Consider the following 27,507-nt stretch of genomic DNA (forward strand, 5'->3'; position numbering starts at 1 on the left):
AACACTGTTTTTTCATAGCAAGGGGAAAAAAAACCTCTTTCTAAAAAAAAAAAAAACGAAATATATTAATAAGCTGTTTATAAAGATTACTCACTAAAGTAAAATATTCACTTATCTGTTACTTGTGTAAAAATTCGTTTCTATTTTATTTGGCTCTGTTTCCGTTGAATACTATCTGGTCATCAATGCTCTTTCCTAGTATATATTTGTAACTAATTAGGTTTCCATCATTAACTAAACTAAACAATCTCCCTACAAATTCCTAACTTTTCGGGTACAGATCATGAAAAAATCATGGAAAAAATACAAGTTGGAATTGGGTTTTTTTTCTAAATACTTATACTTGTCTGATAATTGGCAGCAATCACCCACATTTATACTGTTAAACATACAGTACTACTGCCATTGATCCACTTGGATCACAGTAGAAAGTGGCACTTTTCATGGCAGTATTAGTTGAAAATGTTTTCAAAAGAATCCTGAACCTAATCCGAAGCTGCTAGCCTTTAGGAGTTCCCTGGTGGCCATCTGATTGCTACCAAAGCAATCCTGGAATTCTGGTGGCCCACGGTTGCTGCCCAACTTCTGGCAGTGAAAAGGTTAGCGTTCCCAAGAAGCAAGATATATTCTTAGTGAGTAGATGAGTATACAACCTGCATTAAAGGAAATACTTACATGTGTATCCTTTCAGGACACAGTATGATGACAGTGGAGCTTTTAAAAGCCCCAGTGAAGGCTTAACCGCTTTGGAAGCTGAATGGAAGCTTTTCCAGCTGTGTCAGGGGCTCTTCATTAGACTGCTGACACACTTTCGGTAAGTGAGCTGTGCTTGCAGATTTTTTTAATGACAGAAACCGTTACCTGTCAATGAACTATTAAAATTCAGTAGGATACATCTACAAAACAAGCATGCAATCTGAAAGAAAAAAGACCAATACTTATCCACCAGTAACAAGGATTTGGTAAAAAAAAGAAAAAAAGCAGAGAATACGCCCCTAAAAAGTCACTGCAAGCGCTCTACATACTGTAGGAGCTAGTAACGTAAACATATAGGGCCTTATTCAGAAAGCCTCGATAAGGCCCTTATCGAGCACTTATCGCCCAAAATGGGTACTCGTATTCAGATAGCCTCGATAAGTGCTCGATAACGGCCTGTATCGACGCAAAATTTTATCACCATCCGAAATTCGCCAACTGAGCAGCGATCAGCCGCTTATCGACCATTTTCGGAGGGTTGATAAACTTGCGCAATTCAGAGACCCGCGAGTCGGCTGTCGCGGCCCATCGCAGCCCATCGCAGCCCTAAAAGGCGTTTTTCTCCCCAAATCCAATTCACCACAAAATTTTTGGAGATTGGTGGGGAGATGGCCTTGATGAGCAGCGATGTGTCGGGACTTAGAAAAAATTAGGCCCCTTTCCTGCCTCGGATTGATGCCGGGGGTCTCCGGAGCTGCGAGCCATTAATAGCAGCTCCGGACCCCCCCGGCATGCATCCGAGGCAAGAAACATGCATGTACAGCAACTTCATTACCTTAGCGGCTAACCGCTAAGGCAATGAAGGGGTTAAACACACGTGCCAGGCTTACTGTAAGAAATATACAATACAATACAATACTGTAGCTAGCGAGGTTGGGTGAAGGGGGAATTTGGCCCTTAGTGGCTGTTTAGGCCTTGTGGGGGTGTTGCGGGGGAGTTAACCCCTTCATTACCTTAGCGGGTAATAAAGGGGTTAACCCAACTGCACCCACCCGCAAGGTCTAAACACCCATCCTTAGGGCTAATACCCCTTCACCCATCCGTGAGGCCTAAGCACACACCCCTGACTGACTATACCCACCCTATACCCATTGAGTAGTATAGTGGTACATCATACCCATATAATAATAATATGGGCATGATAAGCCTCTATAGCACTCAATGGGCACCCTAATGACAATAAATTAATACACAAGACACACAGTAATAAAACGTAACTAAACTCCAAAAAAACACACTTCACTAAATAAAAACAGTAGCCAGCTAATCCAATCAATAGAAGCAATTACAACATCAACAATGAATTAATTCAACCATTACCCAATCAAACCAATTAATTCCTAAACCAACTCAAAATGAATAGTAACACTAACCAATCCAAACAATGAATTACTCCAACATTAATTAATGTAACCATTAAAACTCAAAGAAATAAATTAAAACAATCTCTGAAGTAACCATAAAACACATTAGCTAACATAATATAACATTAAGTACAAGCGAACACCAATCACAAACCTTTTATTACATTAAGCATGTACAAGCAAACAATCACATCCACATAATAAACTGCAATGAAAAAAAGCAATAACAAGCGAGAAATGCCCCCCAAATATTGTCATAATAATGTATTAATCTGTACCCTAAAGAGGTACCTATGAATATATTATCAGTTAATGTGCCTCCCCCCAAAAAATCAAAAAACACATCCAAAGATTAAACCTGTAAAAAGAGACATTTACAAACATTGAATATCTTACTTACCATTAGAAGCGGTGGCCCTCCGACTCCCGGGGTAACAGGAAGCTCACGTACCTTGAAGGCCTCCAACAGCATCCGATGTCACCCGCCATGAAGATCCGGCTCAGGTACCCCAATCTTCTTTTTTCTTTCTTTAATCACCTTCTTCTATCTTCATCTGTAACCATTTCTTGTTCTTCTTTATCTTCTTTCTTCATCTGTCAATCCAAAATACCCCATGTTAAATCCCAGCCGATGCTGTCTCGTCGGCTTCTTGGGCTCAAATGAGGCGTTACGGCCTTAAATATGGCTTGTGACATCATATTTACCCTCAAAATGGTTAACAGCCACCTGATTGGCTGTTAAAACCATGTTCCGACTTAAAAATTTTTTTTTGCCGTGACGTCACTTAAAGGGAATGATGCCAGCCAATCAGAATGGCTGTGCTTCATTTGCCTTTAAGATGACGTCACGAAGCCGGCGTCACATGGTATTTCAGCCAATCAGATCGTGGGAACCAATTCCACACTCTGATTGGCTGAACTACCTTGTGATACAGTGGCCATGTTGGATTTAGTGACGTTATGTTAAAGGGAAATTAAGCACAGCCATTCTGATTGGCTGGCATCATTCCCTTTAACATGACTTCACTAAATCCAACATGGCCGCTGTGTCACAAGGTAGTTCAGTCAATCAGAGTGTGGAATTGGTTCCCACGATCTGATTGGCTGAAATACCATGTGACGCCAGCTTCGTGGCGTCATCTTAAAGGCAAATGAAGCACAGCCATTCTGATTGGCTGGCATCATTCCCTTTAAGTGACGTCACGGCGAAAAAATTTTTTTAAAGTTGGAACATGGTTTTAACAGCCAATCAGGTGGCTGTTAACCATTTTGAGGGTAAATGTGACGTCACAAGCCATATTTAAGGCCGTGACGCCTCATTTGAGCCCAAGAAGCCGACGAGACAGCATCGGCTGGGATTTAACATGGGGTATTTTGGATTGACAGATGAAGAAAGAAGATAAAGAACAAGAAATGGTTACAGATGAAGATAGAAGGTGATTAAAGAAAGAAAAAAGAAGATTGGGGTACTTGAGCCGGATCTTCATGGCGGATGGCATCAGATGCTGTTGGAGGCCTTCAAGGTACGTGAGCTTCCTGTTTCCCCGGGAGTCGGAGGGCCACCGCTTCTAATGGTAAGTAATATATTCAATGTTTGTAAATGTCTCTTTTTACAGGTTTAATCTTTGGATGTGTTTTTTGATTTTTTGGGGGAGGCACATTGACTGATAATATATTAATCGGTACCTCTTTAGGGTACAGATTAATACATTATTATGACAATATTTGGGGGGCATTTCTCGCTTGTTATTGCTTTTTTTCATTGCAGTTTATTATGTGGATGTGATTGTTTGCTTGTTCATGCTTAATTGTATTGTATTGTATGTCTTTATTTATATAGCGCCATAAATGTACATAGCGCTTCACAATAGTAATACATATCATATAAATAACAAATAATATAAATAATAAATCATGGGAATAAGTGCTTCAGACATACTGTAAAAGTAACATTAAGGAAGGAGTCCCTGCTCCGAGGAGCTTACAATCTAATTGGTAGGGAGAACGTACAGAGACATTAGGAGGGAATTCTAGTAAGTGCGTCTGTAGGGGGCCAAGCTTTATGTATCATGTGTCCATGATTATCCAGTGCTACTCATATGCTTCTTTAAGCAGATGTGTCTTAAGGTGGGTCTTAAAGGTGGATAGCGAGGGGGCTAGTCGGGTAAGTAATGTAATAAAAGGTTTGCGATTGGTGTTCGCTTGTAGTTAATGTTATATTATGTTAGCTAATATGTTTTATGGTTACTTCAGAGATTGTTTTAATTTATTTCTTTGAGTTTTAATGGTTACATTAATTAATGTTGGAGTAATTCATTGTTTGGATTGGTTAGTGTTACTATTCATTTTGAGTTGGTTTAGGAATTAATTGGTTTGATTGGGTAATGGTTGAATTAATTCATTGTTGATGTTGTAATTGCTTCTATTGATTGGATTAGCTGGCTACTGTTTTTAGTTAGTGAAGTGTGTTTTTTTGGAGTTTAGTTAGGTTTTATTATTATGTGTCTTGTGTATTAATGTATTGTAATTAGGGTGCCCATTGAGTGCTATAGAGGCTTATCATGCCCATATTATTATTATATGGGTATGATGTACCACTGTACTACTCAATGGGTATAGGGTGGGTATAGTCAGTCAGGGTGGGTGCTTAGGCCTCCCGGGTTGGTATCGGGTCAGGGTGGGTTAACCCCTTAATGACTATAGCGGTTAGTAATCGCTAAGGTGATTAAGGGGTTAGGGGCCATTAGAATGTCTTTATTATGTTTATATGCTTTCTTGCTACGGAGGACAGAGGGACCTGCTGTTGTGGTAAGTATAACTGTATTTATTTACTTTATTTTTGTATGCTAATGCAGTGATTAATAATGGGCAAATAATCTATTATCCATATCTGGATAATAGTTATTTTGCCCATTACTATACTGTATGGTTTGGGCGGAGGGGGGGGGGCGTGTATTGATGTTTATTAAAATATTTATTGATATACATCTCTTTAATAGTGTAGATGTGCAGGGGGTCTCCGGAGCTGAACCACATTGGTTTTATGTCCGGGGACCCCCTGCTTGCCGAGATACAGGCACCTTTATGGGGTGCCGGTATCCCTCTGCATTGAAATGTCCCGCGTCACGTGACCGGGACATTTCCTTGCATAGGAGATACCGGCACCCCATAAAGGGGCCTGTATCTCGGGAAGCAGGGGGTCCCCGGACATAAAACCAATGTGGTTCAGCTCCGGAGACCCCCTGCACCTCTACACTATTAAAGAAATGTATATTTAAATAAATAATTTTCGGGCGACATTTTAGCTGGGAGAGGCGGCTCTCTCAGAGCCGCTCTCTCTGCAGCAGAAATGAATCGCCGGTACAGGCCTTTTCAGAGGCTCGATGCTGTCGCTGACAGCAACTCGCCCGTTTTGAGAATTTTGCTATCACTGGTAATCGAGCCTTTCTGAATACCGTGATAGCAACACCCAAAAAAACGGCATTTTAAATTCCCTGGCGATTTTTTTTTATCAACCCTCTCTGAATAAGGCCCATAGTGCCAGGGGTTTGACTAGAGAAACGAAGGGGGGGCAGGGGAAATTAAGAAGAACGGCAACGTTTCTGGGACAAGATCCTTCTTTAAGCCCTTTCCCACATGTTTAAATGAACTGTAATACTTCCCAAAACCTTCATGCTGCATGCTCCCAGCTACTTCTACACCCCTCAATAAAAAGCACCCCCACAAATCCTCTTCTCACCTCCTCTTCCTTGCTGCTGGGGTTCTCTCTCCTAATCTTGGGCCTAGCCATATACACACCTGCTCTTGCCCATGCTTCCCTGCCTCCTCCCTCTCTGCTCAGGGTGTTAACCCATCTAACTTAATCCCTATTCCTTGTCCCCCTTCCTTCCCTCTTCCCTTCTCCTCTACCCTCTGTAATGTCCACTCTCTAACCCAGCGGTGCGCAAAGTGGGGGGCACGAGAATTTCTAAGGGGGGCGGGGCGGTTACAGAGGCCCCGCGCTCTTCCCCACCGCATTTAAATAAAATGCCGGGGGAGGTGCGAGGCCTCTGTAACTCCTTTACCTGGTCCCTGCCGGGTCTTCGGCGATGCGTCGCCATGGCCAACATTGCGTCAAATGGAGCTGCGAGGTGACGTGGCGTCAAATTACCTGCAACATCATTTGACGACGAGTTCTTAGGAGGAGGGGGGGGGGCACGAACGCTGCGGCTCCCGGGCATGGTGGCGCAGCTCGAAGTTTGCACACCCGTGCTTTAACCAACAAGGCTCTGGTTGTACATAACCTTTTCTGCTCTTTGCTCAAACAAAAACTTGGCTCTCACCACATGACTGCTGTGGAGGCTGCGGTCTCCTATGGTGGTCTCGCTTTCTCTCACACTCCACGCCCCAATGGCTGGGGTGGAAGGGTAGGTCCCCCATCGCTGCCAATATCAGCTTTACCCTATGCTTTCATCCATTTTTTTTCAGTTCCTTTGAGGTTCACGCTGTCAAGCTTTTCTACCGTCTCGCTCTACATGTGGCAGTTATCTACAGACCACTTACCCCTATAGCGTCTACCTCCTCCTTTCTCTCTGACTTTAAATCCTGTCTTTCCTTCTCTCTTCTGACTGTTCTATCTTTTTACTTGGGGACTTCAAATTGTCATATTGATGATTCCTAAGGCATCTGGCCTTCTCTCTTTAACCTAATCCTTTGGCCTCCAAGAATTGACCAATTCCAGCATCCACAAGGATGGTCACTATTTAGCAAAGATAGAGAGCTGTCCTGCACTCAAGCTGTTTATCCAACACTGATGATATCAGTGTGAGTCACTTTAAAAGGAGACAGGGTAATATAAACGGACCAGAATGGAGGTCAGAGCTAGATAAGAGTGTACTTACCAATAAAAAGCTCACTCCAGACCTCGGTCCTATCTTCCCCTGTCATCTGATCCCGGCGTGCAGCCTTCAGTGTGTATAGAAGGCAGGGAGAAAGGTCCGGCGCCACAGCCAGTGACTGAATCGGAGGCACTTCCGGTTTGAATAAGGATTCTTTATTGAACGCATAAAGGGACACAATTGGACACAGGCTACACCACAGTCTACACCACTGTGGTGTAGCCTGCGTCCAATTGTGTCTCTTTGTGCGTTCAATAAAGAATCCTTATTCAAACCGGAAGTGCCTCCAATTCAGTCACTGGCTGTGGCGCCGGACCTTTCTCCCTGCATGGTCACTATTTAGACCTGGTCTTTACTAAAAACTGTTCCTTTTCTGATTTCTCTATCTCCCTCTTTCCGCTCTCTGACCATCACCTTCTGTCATTCACCCCCATTAATTCCTCTCACCTCTCTCCTACTCGCTACTCTTGAGACCTTCGCGTCATTGACCTCTCTGCTCTGGCATCTACCCTGAATGCTATCCATTCTTCTCTCTCTCCTTCTCTGAACCCGACAATCTTGAAAACTCTCGTAACTCTATCCTGTACTCCTCTCGACCTATATGCCCCTTTTAGGCTCTGGGACATCCGTCCCTCAAAACATACAGCCTTGGCTAAATTCAGAAACACGCTCCCTTCATACTTGCCCTCTTTCCCCTGAACTCTTATGTAGGAAATCTCACACTCAGGCTGATTTTGTTCACTATTCATATCTCCTCTCCTGTTTTAACTCTGCTCTCTCTCTAAGGCCAAACAACACTACTTTTCTTCACCTCACCAACACTCACAAATCCAATCCATGACGTCTTTTCTCTGAATTTGACTCCCTCCTCCCACCTCCTCCCACTTTTCCTTAAGATCCTCTCCCCTCACACCAGAACGCTTACTCCTGCCTTAGTCCCCATTCTCATCCATATCCAGGGCCGGTGCATTGGTATTTGGTGCCCTAGCTGAACCTTCAGCTTGCAACACACACACACACTTCACTTTCAGATTTACATTTTTCAGTTAGATGGAAAAAAAATGTTATACCTAATAGATTTTTTCTAACATTCATACACACTCCCCGCTCTCTCCATTATTCTCTTTCCCCCCTCTCACCCTGTAACTCTCCCCATAACTCTCCACTTCTCTCTCCTTACCTCACCCTCATTCTCCACTCCCCTCTCCCTGTCACTCTTCCCCCCTTTCTCTGTCATTCTCCCCCCTCCCTCATTCTCTCCTCCCTCCCCCCCCCCTCACTGTCTCCCCTCTTTCTCCCCCTGACACACACAGGACAGCCACAGAAAACACACACACACAAAAGCTACAGAAAAAGCGCACACACAACAACCACAGGAAACACACGCTTTTTCCTCCTCTGCTTGGCCCCACCCCCAGGCTCCTTACACCTACTCCTGATTGACTGCTGCTGGGTAATGCAGCCAATCAGAATGGAGGAAACTGTCCAGCTCTCTTCCTGCTAGGAGAAATCCCCCAGCAGTAAGAAATCTGTTATACCCCAAAAGCTGCCTAATTGGCCTAATGGTGGAACCAGTCCTGCACATATCTTCAATTCCCCCAGTCCTCTTGCACTTTCCCCATTTTCTTTAAGCATGCAGTGGTCACATCTATTCTGAAAAACAAAGCTGAGAAAAAAGAACAAAGTTCTAGATATCAGAAGATCCATGAAACAATGATGGTAATAAGTGTATAGTTGCTCATGGTTTTCAACTTGCTTGAAGATGGACATGAAAGCCTCTGTGAGTAGCTATAATCTAGTGTGTTAATATGCTCAGATGAAGGGGGTAATATTGTAAATAAAGTCCTGTGGTGTATGTACAGGACAGACTGTATATGAACAGTCTAGCGCTGTCTGTCACCTATCTGGCCAACCACCCTAGAGCCACACACACACACACACACACATATATACATACACACACACACTATCTTGTCTCCACATACATTGGCAAAGAGAAAGATGTACTCAAAGTCTGGGGCGGTCCGGTATCAGTGCATGCATCACGATGGCAGCATGCTTGAAGAGATCCAGCAGGTAAAATAAGCGGAGCACAGCAATTGCAAAAATATGGGGCTACAAACCAAAAACGACATTAAAAACACCTTTATCCTGGTGACAGCATGGAAGACAGGTCAATCACTCCAACGCGTTTCGCGCATATAGCGCTTTTTCAACTGTTAATATGTTTTTAATATGTTGTTGCTTACTGTATGTTTTAGCAAATCTGATGGTCTGGGAAATGGCTTTATTAATTGGGAGGATTTTAAAGAAATAATCAAGAAAACAATGCAAATCCAGTTGACAGAAGAACAAGTCAACAGCCTTGCCGTAATCCTAAGAGACCGAGATGCCAACTCTGTGTGTTACCTGAACTTCCTTTCTCTCATTCAAGACAGGTACATTCTACATAGTGGGCTCACTATTTATCAGAGTACTTCGTCTTTCATTTTAATCGTCATACATTTCTAGAGGCGAAATACAACCTTTCTAAAATATGGTCTGATGTTTAAAAAAAAAAGTGTCAGTCAAGAGGCATCCATGTTTGATTTCTCCTATGTGATATGATTTGTAAAGAAGAAGCTGAGAAGCCTTTGTATGAATCAGTAATTGAGGCCCATATATTCTCAGCAGTGCTATTCCATAAGACATCATCAGGCACTAGAAGGCTATTTACAGCTTATTCAGTTGAATAGGTTTTAAAGTGTCGGCAAGTGCCGGCAGATGTTTATGGATTAAAACAATTTAGTAAACATGGGCTGGAATGTCTTGACCTGCGTTTTTTGCAGCAGCAGCAGCAGCGCAATCCTGCAAACCTCTCCTCCCATTTTTCATCTGATGTTTTAGATCGCTCAACAAAGGACAGTTTTGTGCTGAATAGGCACAAACCAGAAGGATTACGATGCCATTAATTACTATCACCAATCCAAGATGACAGTGTCCTAAATCTGTTATAGATTCTGCCATGAATATGGCATTTAAACTTTGAGGGTACACTTAAAAAGGGTGTAGCCTGCATTTATCATTGTCACATTAATCTGTGCTGAAAATAGCCACACTACAAGTGTATGGAAAGTATGTTCATTTGCAGTCACTCAGAGGCATGTATCATTTGTAATTACATTACTAAAGCTGCCTTCTCGTGGTCATAGTCATCACAAAACATTTATGTCTTATTTATAATAGTAGGGGTCAGGTATATTGAGTCTCTCTCATATGGAGTGCATCTTATGTGGGGGTACGAGGAGCGTCTGATGATGGTGTTGCAATTCATCGTAATCCAAAAGTCCTTTCTACACACGGGAAATGCTTGAGCTGAAGATGTCGCAGGAGTTTTTCTGACCCAGATCACTCATTTCTATAAGCGCCTGCACGCAGGGATTGTGTCATTTTTATACAGGCCCTCGTTAGACAGCTACACTGACTAAACCACCTGACTTCCAACGTCCTATAAAAGGCAACCCATCCTGTCCTTCAGTGCTTCAGAACAAGCTTGCTACTCTGGAGGCAGGTTCTCTGTTTCGCTGTTGCTTGCAAGCTCCCAGACTTGCTGTTGGCTCTTGTGAAACCCTGGTATCGATTCCTGCTTGTCCTATTTCTCTGCTGCTTGCTCCCTGCTCTGACCTTTGGCTTGATAGACAACTCTTCTGTTTACCGCCTGCCCTGACCTTGGATCGTCTGATTACCCCATTGCCTTCTCCTTCCTCACCTCTCTGCATTCACCGCACCCCGGATCACCACTCCTGGTTCCACCTATCAGTGTAGGAAACAAAAAATAGACAGGTGGACGCTCACCTCTAAATACACCAATACAACAGCCCCACCCAGTGGTGAAACTTCAAACAGCGATATAATTCAAAATGAAAACAATGTTAAGTAACAGATAAAATTAATTTTAAAAAAATATATATATATAAAAAACTGTGTCAACTACTCAACATTCACAAGAAAACAGGTTGATTCTCCAATAGGTGGAGGTACAAAAGGATGAGGGAGCAGTCGACTTCAGCACTGGCAATGAGTACATCAAAGCCCATAGATTTTGTGGCAGATGGAAATGCAGGTACGATGTAGATCTTTACAGGAATAGGAGAGAAGGGACTGAAACATCTAAAAACTTTTAATAATACAAAACGCGAACAACAAACCCACCTGAATGAACACTTACAAACGTTATGTCTGTAGGGGTGTCTGTTCTCTCTGTACCTCCGCTGCAGGGTACTATCGTGGGTGGTGCTGTGAGGGAGCGTTCGGAGGTTCCGCAGCGGCCCGATAGCACAGGGCGCTGCGATGTTGTTGGGCATTGCGCAATAGTCAGGCGCGACTAGCAGGAGCGGAGAGAGTTCGCGCATGCACAGTGTAAAGCGTGCAAACTTGTGGCCAATCACCAGGAGGCTCTGAAGTAAACTACAAGTCCCATGAGCCTCAGCAGAGCCACCTGACACCAGGGAACGAATAGGAGTGCAGGGATTGCTGGCAGGCAGGAAAGGGAAGCATGGGGGAGAGACCACGCTAGCCACAGGGCACCGGAGGAGCAATGGGAGAGGTTGTGTGTGTGCAGGGGTTCAGTGACCCACCTGCGTAGGCCACATTTCCCCTCAGGCCTAGTGCAGACCATGAGTCACCATTAGCTTGTGGTGCTGCAGGGAACGCCCTCAAGAGAGAGACACCTATTCCCTTACTGTAGTAACAGATAGGGACACAGTGTCGTGGAGCTGCGGTGTGTGAACAGTGGTTTGGGCTCAAGCTGCTGGACATCACCAACTCGTGAGAGACTGCCCTGGATCGGCGGATCCTTTTCGAAGTCTGTTGCTGGCTGCAGGAGTAGCCGGAAGGTATTTAATAAGTTCACCAACACCAGTACCATCAGACGCTGATCCCGCCTTGGGGGAGGACTCTTTGGAGACACTGGGTTGAGTGACCAAGGGACCGAGTGTGACGGGAGACGCGCTTAATAACACATTTATATTTCGTGGATCCTGATTGAGCAGAACAGGTTGAGCAAAATAAACTGAGATTTATTCCCTTGATAGGCAAACACACGACAACTGCAGAATAAACTTAATAATTACACTCACGGGTAGAGAAACAGAGGATAATGTCCAGAAATGTGCAAAGCACCAGAAGATTGTCCTTTAAAATGTACTCCATTTGCAAATTGCCAAATAAATAGCCAGTTCAATCCTTCTGTGAATGTGCAAAGTCCTTTCTGGTTCTCTGGGATTGGTCTGGATACCCAGGGCTAACGAAATCCTGAAGCAGGGCAAGTTTCCTTGTTGCGATGTTTTTTAACCCCTTGCGTTCTGGAATCGTAGCCGCTGTACTTAGGTCTTATCCACTTGAAGAAATCAGGTAACAACAGCAACAGCAAAAACAACACAGGAACAACACAGGAATGAGGGGTATAGGCCTTTTTAAGGACAAGGGCCTGTGAAGTGTTACATTAGCCTCATCCCATTGGCAAGGAATTATCTTCCTCCTATCAGAACCTGCCAGGTCACATGGGCAAATCCTACAGCCAGCTCAGGTAACTCTGAGCATGCTCAGTAAGCAGCTTGGTAGCACTGCTAAGTAAAAAGGGGCCACTCATTTCTGAGGACGCAATGTCTGGAGTTTGGTCCCAAGGTGTGAAATAGCCAAGAGGAGTAACAGGACCTGCTACTCAGAAACATCCTGATTAAGTGACACTTTAAGAATCTGGGGTCTTTCATGTATGCATAACATTTGGTCCTTAATGTATTACAAAGGCAGGCAGAAAAAAATAGCATCCTGCCGGTACATTTTAAACAGAAAGGCACTTCATCAAAAATATATGTTTCCCTTATGACAAAGATATATTTTTAATATGTGTGTACTTGGGGGATTACACTGAGGAGGCACCCCAAAAATCAGGGTGCTGGCTCACTCCGTTCCTAAATTAGCAGTCTTAAAAGGGGAACAGCATATAAAATTAACCCCTTCATCCCCAATATGAAATAGGGGTAACCAGCTGCCTTTATTAATGCGCTGATTACCCCCATTTTCACCACACCGAGTATATATATATATATATATTGGACACGGTGTGGGGTGCACGCGGTGGTGGAAGTGACATTACTCTATAGGAGAGTGGTCGAGCCACATGTGTATATTACTGCATGTCAGCCATCCATATACGGTATTATATGTGTGTTATCCCTAATAGGTATAAGCTAAGGTTATGCAATTACGTATCAGTAAATGGTTACAAAGTTGAAGTGTGTTATCATTATTCTTACCTAAGGGAATCTCATTTATTGGAGATCCTGGGTAAGTGGAGGCGCTGCCAAGACCCTAATATTACCCCAGGCTCCCAGTTAGCGGAGGCCCAGATCTCGCTGAGCCAGCAGGTACATGCAGCACTAGTAGTCGCTCTAGATCAGCAGGAAAGAGGGCTACATGTCATTCAGGACATACAGCAATTTATTTACGGAGGCAGTTCCTCCCTTCTCCGACGCTGGGCTCGGGTGTATGTGGTAGATTGCTCGCTTGCGTGTGTTCCTTCCGTATGCGGCCGCCAAAAGTCAGCTTGCAGCAATGTTCATACGTTACGTCTCCTGGTCCGGTCTCTTTACTGTGCTTCACTCAATGCGTTTCGCTGGCATGTGTCCAGCTTCGTCAGGAGTAATACTACGTCTACATCTACCTATATTAATATGGCCAATGATCTCCATCTATTGGCTAAAACAAAACACACTTTACTGAATTCCTAATGAGAATTTTTTTGAGAGATAATTCAAAACCAATACTAATACTCAGTATAATACAGCATAATGCTACAGAGACTATTTCTTTCAAACGTCAATTGCAAAGTATCAATATTAATAATACAAAGATATAAGATTAATACACAAATATAAAATCAATGGGGGATACTATCCTAAACAAACTAGTTGGAATGATCGTCTTGTGGTGCTTGTTGTTTCATAGAAAAATTATAGATTAAAGAAGGAAAATATCAATAGTCATGCTTATGTTACATATAAAAGAATCTACAGTGCCAGTGTTGAAGTCGACTGCTCCCTCATCCTTTTTGTACCTCCACCTATCAGTGAACATCCCTATTGATCTGGTATTAGATTCTCCCTGTGGATTCTGCTTTGAACCCTGACAATCTCTGTGCCCATCCCCACTGGGAAAGAGGCACAGCCACACTTCTCTGTGAGCATTACATTGGGATAAAGCCAAGGAAGATGCACAAATAACCAGACATGTATTATATAAAAAAAAACATGAGCTTTATTGCTTGAGAAGTCAGGAAAGTGTATATTGATACAGGAGTACAGCCAGATAGATCCATCCTAAAACTCCAAATGCAGATGCATTTATTGTGTTAGCTTACAATGGATAAGGGTGAAAAAACACACCTAGCGTTTCGTGCGCAAGCACTTTATCAAGGTGCAGGGTACAAACATAAAACACATCTTTATAGTTACCTTTTGGCGACATCCATTGCCGGGAATGATGTCATCAACCCACGACTCTGCTGACGCAACGTCCATCCCCATTGGCCCTGGATGTCACCTGACTAAAATACAATATGACAAACTTTATTCATTAAGAAAAATAAACATACAGTATATACTGAAAAGTAAATAAAACATATAAAACCTAACAAAATAAGTAAAAAACGTAAGCATAACCCTGCCAGATTGATTGATAAACCATAAAGTGAACACTAGCCACAGAAAATGATAAAACAAAGGAATAATAATATAGACAAACATAGAGATACATATAATTTCATAATCATATATGAATCATTCCTGCAGTAAACAGATATTCACATCAGTCTGGCAAGGAGTATAAAGTAACCCTTGATTTCACCCCTGAAGGATATCAATATAAAGACCAAAAGAGGTTAAGTGTAGCAGAAAAATATAACAATATCTAATAGTAAAAGAATGATAATCTGCTTATAAATAGAACAAATCATTAATATGCTACACAGGATCAATAGACAGACAGAACAATCGTAAATTCACTATAGAGGTGTAAATGTGTAGATATATAGTGGGCAGACCAACATATAAATGTGTCAAAGAACAAAAATGTGTTAAGACATAAATCAGATAAACCATAATGATGAAGCTCAGAATCTCAAAAGAGCTAAGGTATAAATCACATTGAGTACTTATAACCCACTCAAAAAACCCCACAGTACCATTAATGATTACACAAAACACCTAGTGAATGTAAATACTCCAGTATAGACATAGATAGTAACCTAATGTAACCAGGTCAAACAGCAGGACAGCTCAAGTTGGTAGTGGAAATAATAATATTGCATATTTAAATAGACCAATTACTGTATATTAAAAGAACATATTATAAATAACCTACAATACCAGAAAAAGAAAAAGAGGGGAAGGGGGAAGGGAGGAGAGAAAATGGGGGGGGGGAAGATAAAAGGAATAGGAGAAGAAAGAGGTAGAAAGAAAAGAAGGGAAAAGGATGAGAGCTGTACTATTGTTTGACGAGATTCTAAAGAAAATGAGTTAGGTCCCGGTCTGTATTCAGACCAAGGGGAATTCTGGTTCTTAGAGAGAAGATCCAGAAAGCTTCCCGCTGGTCTAGAACTTTCATTCTATTCCCTCCTCTGGGTGAAGGGGGAACATACTCGATACCTTGAAACGTGAAATTCTCAATGCCTTCCCTAGGGCAATTAGAAAAGTGTTTGTGGGCAGGATGATTGAGATCCTTCTTCGAAATAAGACGAAGGTGCTCCATGATCCTGATTTTTAGGCAACATGTGGTCCTTCCAAATGTATTGTTGACCACATCCACATGTTAGTAAGTAAATAACAAACAGTGTATTACAATTGATAAACATGTGGATTTTATTCATTTCTCGTGTTCTCGTAGAAGTAAAGGCATTCTTAGAATTCATCTTGATGCAGATCTTACATTTATTGCATTTAAAGGTCCCTTTAGGGAGATCTGATCTAGTCTGTGCTTCTGATGAAAAATGACTAAGGGAAAGGGAATTAGCTACTGTTTTGTCCCTTTTAAAGAACATATTAGGGCCCGATGAAATAAACGGTTTTAGGGCTGGATCAAGGATAACACTCCTCAGTGTTTCTTGAAGATAGATCTAATTTATTCAGCTTGTGAACTGTAGCGCGCAATGAATAACGGAGTATCATTTATTAAGGGCTTTTTTGGGGAATGTATTATCTGGCTCACCCTGTCCATAAGAGAAACTTCCTGTAATCATTTATCTAAGTCACTTTTGTTGTTACCCCTATTCAGGAATCTATCATAAAGATCCTTTGATTCAATAACAAAATCATCCTCGCTGGAACAGTTACATCTCACATGCATGAACAGTCCCTTCGGTATACCCTTAAGTAGGGCCTTAGGTTGGCAGCTGCACGCCCTAAGAAAAGTGTTTCGTGAATTTTGTTTGGGATAAATATCGGTTATTGGCGAAAACAAACTTTTATGCACACTTTAAGTTGTTACATCTCCCTCAATATCTTTACAATTATCTTTCTAGTTACAAGCAGTTGCCCAATTATTCCCTCATGTCACTCTTTTTCACAGAAGAGGTACACGGATTCACCTGGCCAGTGTTTAGGTGTACTAATGCCATTACGGCCGATGTGTGATAACCTTGGTTTAAAAAAAAGGTGTATTCTTAGTGTTTCATGCCAACTAAGCTTCTACGTATGGTGAAGCAGTGTTGGTACAGTATTTATTGGTGTTGTGTAACTATAATTAAATTAAGTTTGAAGTACTTTGGATAGGCTTTGTTAGCTGGAACATTTCTTTTGCGTTTATCTATAACGGCTGTTCCTGTTAATGCAATGCAGTGTCTGGACGACGACAGCACTTAACACTGCATTAGTGAGCTTTGAACACACGTTAGCACTTAGGTAATTAACCTAAGTTAACGCCTTGTTACGTCAATAATGGACATCTGTGGATCTGAACCTGTGAAGCTTGCACTACTTTCTCTCATTCTCACTCCGGGGCTTATTTAATAAAGTGCAAAAGCACAATTGCACAACTCAGCAAATCCTCCTGTGGGAGGTCATGGAATGAGGGCACTGCTGGGGGTTGGGGGGAGGGATCCTTTGAGGCACTGCATGTATTCCTTTTTAATTTCAGTGGAGCTTCATTTCTTCAAGTCATAACATTTCTATTACAACTATATTTTCGATCACAAAAACTCTAAATGGTTATGTGCATCCTTGGATCCTGACGGTGGACATATTTGTTAAATCGAGACTTTATTCACTGCTCTAAAGGCATCAAAGAATGGCTGCACATTAATTTAAATGTCCGTTTGTTCTGTTCCTGTGTCAGTAACACACACACACACACACATATATATATAAATATATATATATATGTATATATATATATATATTGTCCAAGAACACAAATATAATACTCCTAATGCCAAAATACTCAATTGCTGTTAGTGAGAAACAGAATTTCTATCATTGCATGTGGGCTAGTGTTACGTTTACAACAAGTTATTCTATATATTAACTAATGCTGTTATCTTTGCTGGTTATCTTCTTTATTACATCTACTCCCACCTTCTAAGATGCCACTGGAAACATTTTCCCATATAGCTGGGATGTTTCTCACTATTAGATATTGATAGTGTATGCTATTTTAGGCTAAATTCAGTGAGATTTATGTTACACCAAGATATAGTGTTTTATTGTTCCTTTTTTTTTTTGTGTGAAAAATGATTTCAAGGCCCACAACTTGTGAACTGAAAGAAGAAATAGAAAGACTGTCCTATTTGGTTAAAGTCCACCATCGCCTGGATAAAATCAGATATCGGAAAAACTTTGAATTGGAATTATCAAGATACACACATGCACAAACCCCACGTAACCTACACGAGGTAAGCGGTTTATGACGAAACCTCTAACCAGGAATACAAGCATTGGAAAGGAGACTTTTCCTTTGTTCATAACCCATCAGTTCCTTTCACGAGTCATGCTGAATAAAAGAAGGAGTATATGTAACCTTATAGACTATAAAAAAAGGGTTTGCGTACATATCTGAACTCTGCATGGTGAAGCTGCAAGATCTACCACATTTCTGTAGTACCTTTGCAGTCCCGGGTGTGCATTGCGATATCTTCACAGGTGTGTGCAGAGCTGCTCTGGTAATGGCCACTTTACACATTGAAACAGTCGCTTACATGTCTTGTGCTTGCATATTCTCCCCCTCAAATTCCCAGGGCCGCCAACAGGGGGGGACCCTGCTTCTTTCATTCGTCCTGGGCCCCATGATTTCTGTTGGCGGCCCTGCAAATTCCTATGAATACACAGAAAGATTTTGGGAAAGACAATACGTATTTTCATATTCAGCAAGGCCCCGCTTCTCGGCGCCCCGCATGTACTGAGAAGGGGGCCGCCATGTCAGCAGAACCGGCCGCATGCGCAGAACGGGCCGGTACGATGACGCGCAGAACGGACCGGTTCGGGGTCGCGCATGCGCAGAATTAGGTGTTTTGCCGATGATGCACATAACGAAAATAGCCGGTTACGCATTCCGGTGATTTTCGCTTTGCGGCAGGTCCTTAGAACGGAACCCGTCGCATGACTGGGGTCCTCCTGTACACTAATCTTTGCAGGGAGCCTGGTTTAGTTTAAGAGCATCAGCTCCAATACAGTATATCATGGTTGATTCTGCAAAGTATTGCATTGAGAACAATTGCAATGGTTTGGTCGGTGATGACATATAGTACTTGTAAACTCCTATCTATGGGCTTCTCTCTAAGATAGATACAGCTGTAGTCGTCATTATTACGCACGTTAATGCGGAATCATGCAAGAAATAACGCAGTAAATATTTCATGCTTTAAGATAACGCTCGCATTACCATTGTTTGCAGTGGTGCGTGCGGTAAAACTTACAGTAGTAACGTTAATGCTACCGCATTATATCGCGCTAACGGGAGTAATAAAGTTGGCTACATCTGTACATGGTTACACTGTAACAGCTTAGACTCCAAAGTGATACTGTAGTATGATACGAATTTCACTCACAGTCATATTTATTTAGCAGTGCTATTTCATAGGACAGCTTACAGCTTACATTTACATGAGTCTTCTGGAGCAGGGATGTGTCATATGGAATAGTACCGCTTAGCAGAGTAGTAACTAGGTGTTTTTGCCCTCAGGGCTGGGCCTTGGGGAAGCTACCTCACTCACCCCCACCTAGTTCCGCCTCTGCCGATTGGTTCTATTTATGAATGCTTAAAAACTATGATAAATAATTACAAAGAATAGGCAAGTATTCTGACAGGTAATTCACTCAACTATATGAATATGGCATCATTCTCTTAGACACTGTATGATGTACATGCATATGGATAGAGGAGATGCATCTTTGTATCTTTTATTAGTGTCCCCATTTTGCTGTTCATTTTCCTACCCGGGGAAGATTCTTATACATTCTTCTTAGGAATCAGCCTTAGCCTTGAAATCATTTTATTGTGGGCAATGGTTTATCTTTCTAAAGGAGAAATTGATTAGGATTCATGATTAATTTGGGAATTCTTCTGTTTACAATGTAAATAGCGTTATTAAAGGCACTTCACATGCAGAGATTATTTTTCTGTGGCATTGTTGGGTAAAAGTAGATTCCTTTTTTTTGTACTTTATTGATCATTTTGTTTTGTACAGTAATTGGGACCTTTTCAGAACCCAACAGCAATAAACAATTCACATAGAAAAGATATGTTATGGGTACATGAAATGTTTTACAACCAGGTTACAATACAATGGAAATGAAATACTTCATTTCTGAAAATGAAACACTTCATTTCTAACATATTTGTGAACCCAGGCCAATCCCGTTAATATACAGTATTTAACCCAAGCTCTTGTCCACAAGCTTGGTCGCACTTTCAGCTTTGGATAAGATGATGAAGATGGGTAAGAAAAAGTGTGTTGTAGTGTTCACCGGTAGATAACGAGAACATTGGAAGATCAAAACGGTAGTAAAAGTTCCCTCGGCTACGCGACCATTAATCAACATGTTTGTCAACAGCTGTAATTAGTCCCAGATTAATTACTGGAGGCTAAATAAGAAAAATAAGTGGTGCAAAAGGAGGAGGGAAGGGAGGTGGTGCAGTGAGGCCACTAACAGGGGACCTTATTTTCATCTCCATAACTGTAGGTGTTCACTTAATAAGCGTGTAAATAATGTACAAGACGTTTTCTGCGTCAGGTCAGAAGGCAAGAAGATCCTTGTCAACTACAAAACAGTAATTCCATTGTTTATGTGTTGTATTTCCCAGTCCCTCAAATAGTAAAGTTTCCCAGGTGTAAGACTGGAGCAAAAGGTGCAATACGTGTACAGGCATACCCCACATTAACGTACGCAATGGGACCGGAGCATGTATGTAAAGTGAAAATGTAGTTAAAGTGAAGCACTCCCTTTTCCCCACTTATCGATGCATGTACTGTACGGCAATCGTCATATACATGCATAACTGATGTAAATAACGCATTTGTAACAGGCTCTATAGTCTCCCCGCTTGCGCACAGCTTCGGTACAGGTAGGGATCCAGTACGGCTGTACAGGACGTGCTGACAGGCGCATGCGCGAGCTGCCGTTTGCCTATTGGGCGACATGTACTTACTCGCGAGTGTACTTAAAGTGAGTGTCCTTAAACCAGGGTATGCCTGTATACAGTGGCACCAGATTTACCAGGCAGAAATTCCATTGAAATCAGTAGTGTTTTTTTCCTTTAAATCTGTTGCTACCTTTAGCCCCAGTTTTGCAGCTGAACACTTTGATATATAGCTCCTAATATTTAAAGAGATATCAAAATTCTATGTGCCAACATGCAAATAAATACAGTAAATGTGTCACTTTTAGCTTCTGTCAGGATTTTCTTAATGTATCAGCCTTCTGCATTAAGTAACTCTTACAGTAAAGGAGAAACAGAGCCAGTATCCATGCAGGGGACAGTGACTCAATCCGTTCAGACAGACTTTTAATTCTGTCCTTATGGAACACAATATGTTTATTGTTATTTTTTTATTATTTTTTTTAGCTGAATTCAATTATCTGGAACCTTCTACAAAATAAGTTTTGGCATTTCTGCAAAGTTTTTATCAGCATTTGCAGAAATGAAGACTGTACCGCAGACAAGGAGAAACTGGATGCCATATTACTGCGGTAATTGTCCAGGACTTTTCATTAAAATGATTGTAGACTGTCAATGTTTTTTTTTCCCCAACTTGATTCAAGCTAAGAAAAATCCTTTAAATAGCCTGTTAAATGTGGTTTGTGAAAACCATAGCCATGATGTTTGGTGTATATATTATCATGTACAGTTGTACTTAATTGGTGTAACAGAGTAACAAGTTACTGATTGTAAAGTCACAGCTGATTTTGTTACCACAAGAGGTCAGTGTCTAGCACATTACAAGTCTTTCCTACTTTTTATACTACAAGACATCATTAGTTTTTAACATTGTATTTTTCCACTTTTGTTCAGGATGAATGTGATTCTGCTCCCAGAGGAATTGGAGCACCTGTGGTATAGTTTGCCCATCTCTTATCCAGTTGAAGCAATTTCCTTGCAAAAGCTACTGTCATATTTTGTCAATATGAGAAAGCCAAAGGGTTGTGGTAAGATTTATACTTCATGTCTACGTATTAAACGATTAGCATATATTTAATAAATCAAGACAAAAGCAAAGTGAAAACATTTTTTGCAAAGCTGCAGCCGTCTAAAACAAATGTGTTTTAACTCAAAGATATTTTTCCAAAAATTACAATTAGGAAAAAAGTTACAATTTAAGGCCCGTGAAGTAAACAAAATATCCATAGGTGTGGGAGAGGGGATGTACAGAAAGAAAAAAAAAAAGAAAAAGGGAGGGAAAAGGCCAAAGCAGCCATAGTTACTCAAGATGACAAGACACATTAAATATATTAAACAGAAGCACGCCAAACGCGGCTAAACACAAACACGGGTATTAAGGTTTTCCAGACAGAGAGGCAGGCTCGCAGGCAAAATATAGAATATAGAAATATAGAAAAACCAGGTATCGTGTAGCAAGCGTGACCATTTTTCCTTAATTTTAACCTCTGAGATTCGTTTCTTTATAGAGATGGCTTTTTTTTCCAGATCTTGGTGATCCCACATTTAGCCGTAAACATAGGCTAAAAACATAAATCTTTAAATGTAAAAGTGATACTTCTGTTGATTACACCAATTGTATTAGACTGCATTGTCAGATCCCCTTACATCAGAGAATATGGATAAAGAAAATAAGCGCAAATAACACCACTGTAACAAAGAAATAAAATATACTATCCTTTAGAAAGTGCAGCTCCTGAGATAGGGCTCAATCCCAATCCAAACAGCAAACGGTGCAGAACAGCAATTGCGCAAATCTCATCAGCACATGAAAGAAATTAGAACACAAAATAGTGCAACGTTGTTTTTTTCAGAGAAATAGAATTTGTATTGTAGACTCTGCAGATTTTACACTCATGTGTTTCACGTGATATTCAGGCAGTGTGGTTATTAGAAGTGACCAACTTTAGTTACATCCAGACAGGTACTCCAAATCAACACAGGTGACCAACTTTGATTGCATCCAGACAGATACTCCAGATCAACACAGGCAATATTCCACAGGGGGGAGGGGAAATCCACATATACAAGGAGAAAAGCAAAAATACTGTAATATATATATATATATAGAAAAGCTATGTACCCGCCGCTATCCTCGGTGACCAATTCATTAGCAATCTGGGACGCATCCAAATTTAAATGTGGCCTTACAACCAAAAACACCCTGATGACACCCTTATGTGGTAACCCAAACTTACTCCAGGTATGAATAGTGCAAATTTCTTGCTGTGGAAACATAGCAATATAGTAAGATTGAAGGATCTGGAGGGTAGAAACAAAATTATAACATTTGAACAACTACATTCAGATAAACATATCCCACACTCAGAATTTTATAAGTACTTCCAGATCAGAGCTTTCTATAATAAATCTAACCCGCACCCCCCATTGACGACATTCGAAAAGCTCTGTCTTAGAGAGACAAATACAAAGGGACTCACATCGCAGATGTATAGAGAAGTAGTCGGTTCTAGCACCAAGGTTTCTCACAAACTAGGATACATGTTAAAGTGGGAGGCGAACCTAGGTGAGACCTTGGACCTGGAGGAATGGACCCAAATAGTAATAGCTGCCGCCAAGAGCTCGATCTGTACAACATTAAAGGAGAACGCATATAAGGTCCTGATGAGGTGGTATCTTACCCCGATTAGACTATCAACGTTTATAAAGGGAAGCTCCCCATTGTGCTCAAGACAATGTGGAGAATCTGCTGATCTGTTTCACATGCTGTGGTCTTGCCACCGCGTAGTTCCGCTATGGCGCAAGATTAAAAATTGGTTGCAGACGATTTTGGGCCTCAAAATTCCACTAGACCCCGGGCTTTTCTTACTGAGTAGGGCATATCAGGGTATAGCAAAAGTTGAACTCAAATTAATTTCTCATTTTGCAACAGCTGTGAGGTGTGAGATCGCAGTATTATGGAAACAAAGTGAAATTCCTTCGATCCCCAAAATTCGTATTAGGTTTGGTAGGTATGCCAGATGGAGAAGTTAACGAGTTTGGTTAATGACACTGGTGAAAATTTCCTAAAATCTGGACACCTTGGCTGGCCCAGACAGACAGACCAGGGGTAGAGAGCACCTCGATATTGCTTTAATAATTTAAAGTGCGTTCTCCTATGATGCGGTAGTAAGATATGCTCCAGGGAGTACCTGAAGAGGTAATTAAACAAATTAATCATAGTACTAAGACCCAGACCCAAGGATCTGGAGATAAATATCGGGACCGAAAGCGCTGAGCGATGTCGTGGCCTCCCATCCACATCCCCCCTCCCCCTCCTGCCTCCCTTTTTTCTGTTTCTTTTTAATTTTGTTACACCTTGTTAATTATTGAATACTGTTGGTGTACAGTTGATGCATACAGGATGTAGATTTCTCATGAAGCAGTAATGGTTATATGATGTATTGATGCTGTGATCTCAAAACCAATAAAAATTGCAAGTTATATAAAAAAAAAATCCTTTAGTCAGTATAAATCAGCAGCTACAATATATCCTTGTATTACCAAGGTAAAAGTATATATTGTTCCAGTTTACAGCTCAAACTGCTGGGGGTGGGGGGGGAGAACATTAGCAAATTATTCCAAGCAGGAAAGTGTTGCAAGGATCTTGCACTGCTTGGGATGTGGGCTAAAACCTGTTATAGAAATCAAAAAAGGCTTTAAATTTTTTTAATTTTTTTTAAAATGGCACTAAAAGTTTAATAATATTTTTTTTTAAAGTAACTCGTCCTCAAGTTAGCACCGGTCATTTTAAGCAAGGCAGATTGGCATCTGAAAGTATTAAAGGTACTTATGTCAGAATGCAGATAATAACATATTAACATAAGTGCACGATATGCCTACCTTTGTCTTCACTGATGTACGCCGATATCATACCTTTTAATATATATTAATTGATTTGAACTTACTTCACCATCTGTGTCTGCGCTTGTTTTCTTTTGTTTCACTTATGTCAGAATACTTGTTTTAAGATGTACAGCTCAACCCCGTTATAACGCGATCCGTTACAACGCGGATCCGCTTATAACGCGATGCAAGCGTGGCTCCCAATTTTCATATTTATGAATACTTTACAACACGATTATTGGTATCTTAAATACTTTATTGTACAATTCATACAATTGTACATTATTTCTAACGCGATACGTTTATAACGCGATGTGATTCTTTGGACCCCAAGCACAGCGTTATAAGGGGGTTGAGCTGTATTACTTAAGCTTCAATCATTGCTTCTACACTTTTGTTTTGTATTTCTAAAGGTCCCAAAAAAGAGAATCCAGTGGAAACTATTCAGACCAAACTTACCACAGATATTGTCAAGTATTGGAAAGAAACAAAATCTATCATGAAGGACAGAGACCCAAATGGTACAGGACAAGTCTCCTTCACCGAAATGTGTGCAATATTCCTTGCTCTAAAGCTGAAAGTTGGCCCTGTGGAATTTGACACATTGTGCCAAGCATTTGATCTGAATGAAAACGGGAACTTCCACTACATTCCTTTTTTAACATTTTACATCAAGAAAAACAAAGATAAATGATAGTGTTTTGGTTTAGTAATCAAAATAATGCCAAGGACCAAATTCAACCAACTGTTCTGAAGAGATTTGTGGTGGCTAATACCTTTTGATTTAGTGTAAAATACATTGTTTGTTTTGCCAATGTTGTGTAAATGTCACCCTTAAATACTCTTTACAAGTGTGCAACAACCCTTTCTAAGAGTTTTTAAAATATACACAGAAAGACTTAGGCCTGTTCTAGAACACCCAGACGTTGCCCCATGATATAACTTAAGACCGTTTGACCTATGGAGAAATAGAAACATTATAGATTTTGGGCATTTATTAGCAAAGGGTTGAATACTCACATTAAAAGAATTAACCCTAAAATAAACCCTCCCTAAGGGAAATTCTATAAGTACCTTCAAATTATATGTCTATTTATATACCGCCATAAATGTACATAGCGCTTCACAGTAGTAATACATATCATATAAATAACAAATAATATAAATAACAGGTCATGGGAATAAGTGCTTCAGACAGAAAAGTAACATTAAGGAAGAGGAGTCCCTGCTCCGAGGAGCTTACAATCTAATTGTTAGGTAGGGGAACATATAGAGACAGTAGGAGGGAATTCTGCGTCTGCAGGCGGCCAAGCTTTATGTATCGTGTCCAGGATTATCCAGTGCTATTCATATGCTTTTTTAAGCAAATGTGTCTTAAGGTGGGTCTTAAAGGTGGATAGAGAGGGTGCTAGTCGGGTATTGAGGGGAAAGGCATTCCAGAGGTGCTGGGCAGAAAGTGAGAAAGGTTTAAGGCGGGAGAGAGCTTTAGATACAAAGGGGGTAGAAAGAAGACACCCTTGAGAAGAACGCAAGAGTCGGGATGGTGCATAGCGAGAAATTAGGGCTGAGATGTAAGGAGGGGCAGAAGAGTGTAAAGCTTTAAAAGTGAGGAGGAGAATTGAGTGTGAGATGCGGGATTTGATCGGAACCCAGGAGAAGGATTTCAGGAGGGGAGACGCGGAGACAGATTTAGAAAAGAGTAGAGTGATTCTGGCAAATTAGACACCATCTTGCATAAATGCCCAAACCCAAACTGTCCACATGCACAACATTTGAAAATGTATGCAGAAACAGGAGATATCAAAAAGGGCTAATATCTAGTATATACCAGGAGTTGGACCAGTGGGGTGAAATGCCAGACCATAATACAGTACATGATTAAATGGTAACAAGACCTAAATATGGCGATCCCAGGGAGGACATTTGGGAGGTTGCTTCAAAGACATCCAGAGAGAAGAATAGACAATGTAATGACGGAAATGCTCACAGCCTTCCTTAGACACAGAGTTCAAATCTTTCATAAAGTCTGGGACCTTTGTTAAGTTAAGAGATGGAGATGCAAGAGTCAATTAACACCTTTTAAGAAATAGGAATACAAATAATATAATGGAGGATGATAGGAAGAAAATATACTATTTGTCTCTGTATAAATATGTAGTAATGATAACATGTGACTTAATTTAGAAATTTTGTGTATATATATATATGGCATTCTCCCTACTCCACCCCCCTCCCCTTTTTCTTTTCTGTACCAGCCACTTCAAACTCCAATAAAAATATTACTTCAAAAATATATAGCTATGACCATATACATTTTCTGCTGATATATTAGCGTTTAAAAAAATACATTATATATATATATATATATATATATATATATATACATACACACACACACACACACACACACACACACACACAATCCCGCCTTTCGCCATTATCACCCAGCACTTCCACTCCAGCAAGGGATTCTGGGAAATAACATGCAAATGAGCACACAGTGCCACCTTTTGTTTGCTGGCTATGCATCTTAACCCTGGCTGTTCTCAAAGCTGTGACCATGCAGCAAGCTTAAGCCTATAGGGAACCATGTGTATGGTTTTGAAGCAAAAGGTGGCACTGTGTGCTCATTTGCATGTCATTTCCCAGAATCCCTTGCTGCAGTGGAAGTGCTGTGTGCCGGGTGATAATGGTGAAAGGTGGGGGTGCAGACCTGTCTAAGACATGCAAATGAGCATACAGTAATATTTCCATGTGCGATAGATAGACTTACAATGCAAATATGGAAAGGTTTTCAAATATGTTTTATTACTGTAAAATGCAATTTCTTATAACCAAAATACCAATATAAACATTATTTACATGTAAGGGGGTCAAGCAAGGGAAAAATTGTAAATCGTGGTCACAGCATCTCCAACAGCCAACACATTGAAAAAGTAAAAAACTTTATTGATAGCTAACAGTGAACATCAGCAGCA

At 41.0% G+C, this 27,507-nt stretch overlaps 1 protein-coding gene across 2 annotated transcripts in view; it reads left to right on the plus strand.

The window, feature by feature from the left end:
• LOC142495340 (EF-hand calcium-binding domain-containing protein 6-like) overlaps window positions 1-26,793 on the plus strand; it is a 150,747-nt gene extending 123,954 nt beyond the window's left edge. For both annotated transcript variants that reach the window (XM_075600678.1, XM_075600679.1), the window contains exons 13-18: window positions 692-814; window positions 9,259-9,435; window positions 17,771-17,921; window positions 21,092-21,216; window positions 21,539-21,672; window positions 24,943-26,793. In XM_075600678.1, coding sequence (XP_075456793.1) covers window positions 692-814; window positions 9,259-9,435; window positions 17,771-17,921; window positions 21,092-21,216; window positions 21,539-21,672; window positions 24,943-25,223 — 991 coding nt within the window. In that variant the 3' untranslated portion in view covers window positions 25,224-26,793. The remainder of the gene's footprint in view (window positions 1-691; window positions 815-9,258; window positions 9,436-17,770; window positions 17,922-21,091; window positions 21,217-21,538; window positions 21,673-24,942) is intronic.
• The last annotated feature ends 714 nt before the right edge of the window (window positions 26,794-27,507 follow it).

The sequence above is a fragment of the Ascaphus truei genome, chromosome 5 (assembly GCF_040206685.1).
Source record: "Ascaphus truei isolate aAscTru1 chromosome 5, aAscTru1.hap1, whole genome shotgun sequence".
Lineage (NCBI taxonomy): Eukaryota > Metazoa > Chordata > Amphibia > Anura > Ascaphidae > Ascaphus > Ascaphus truei.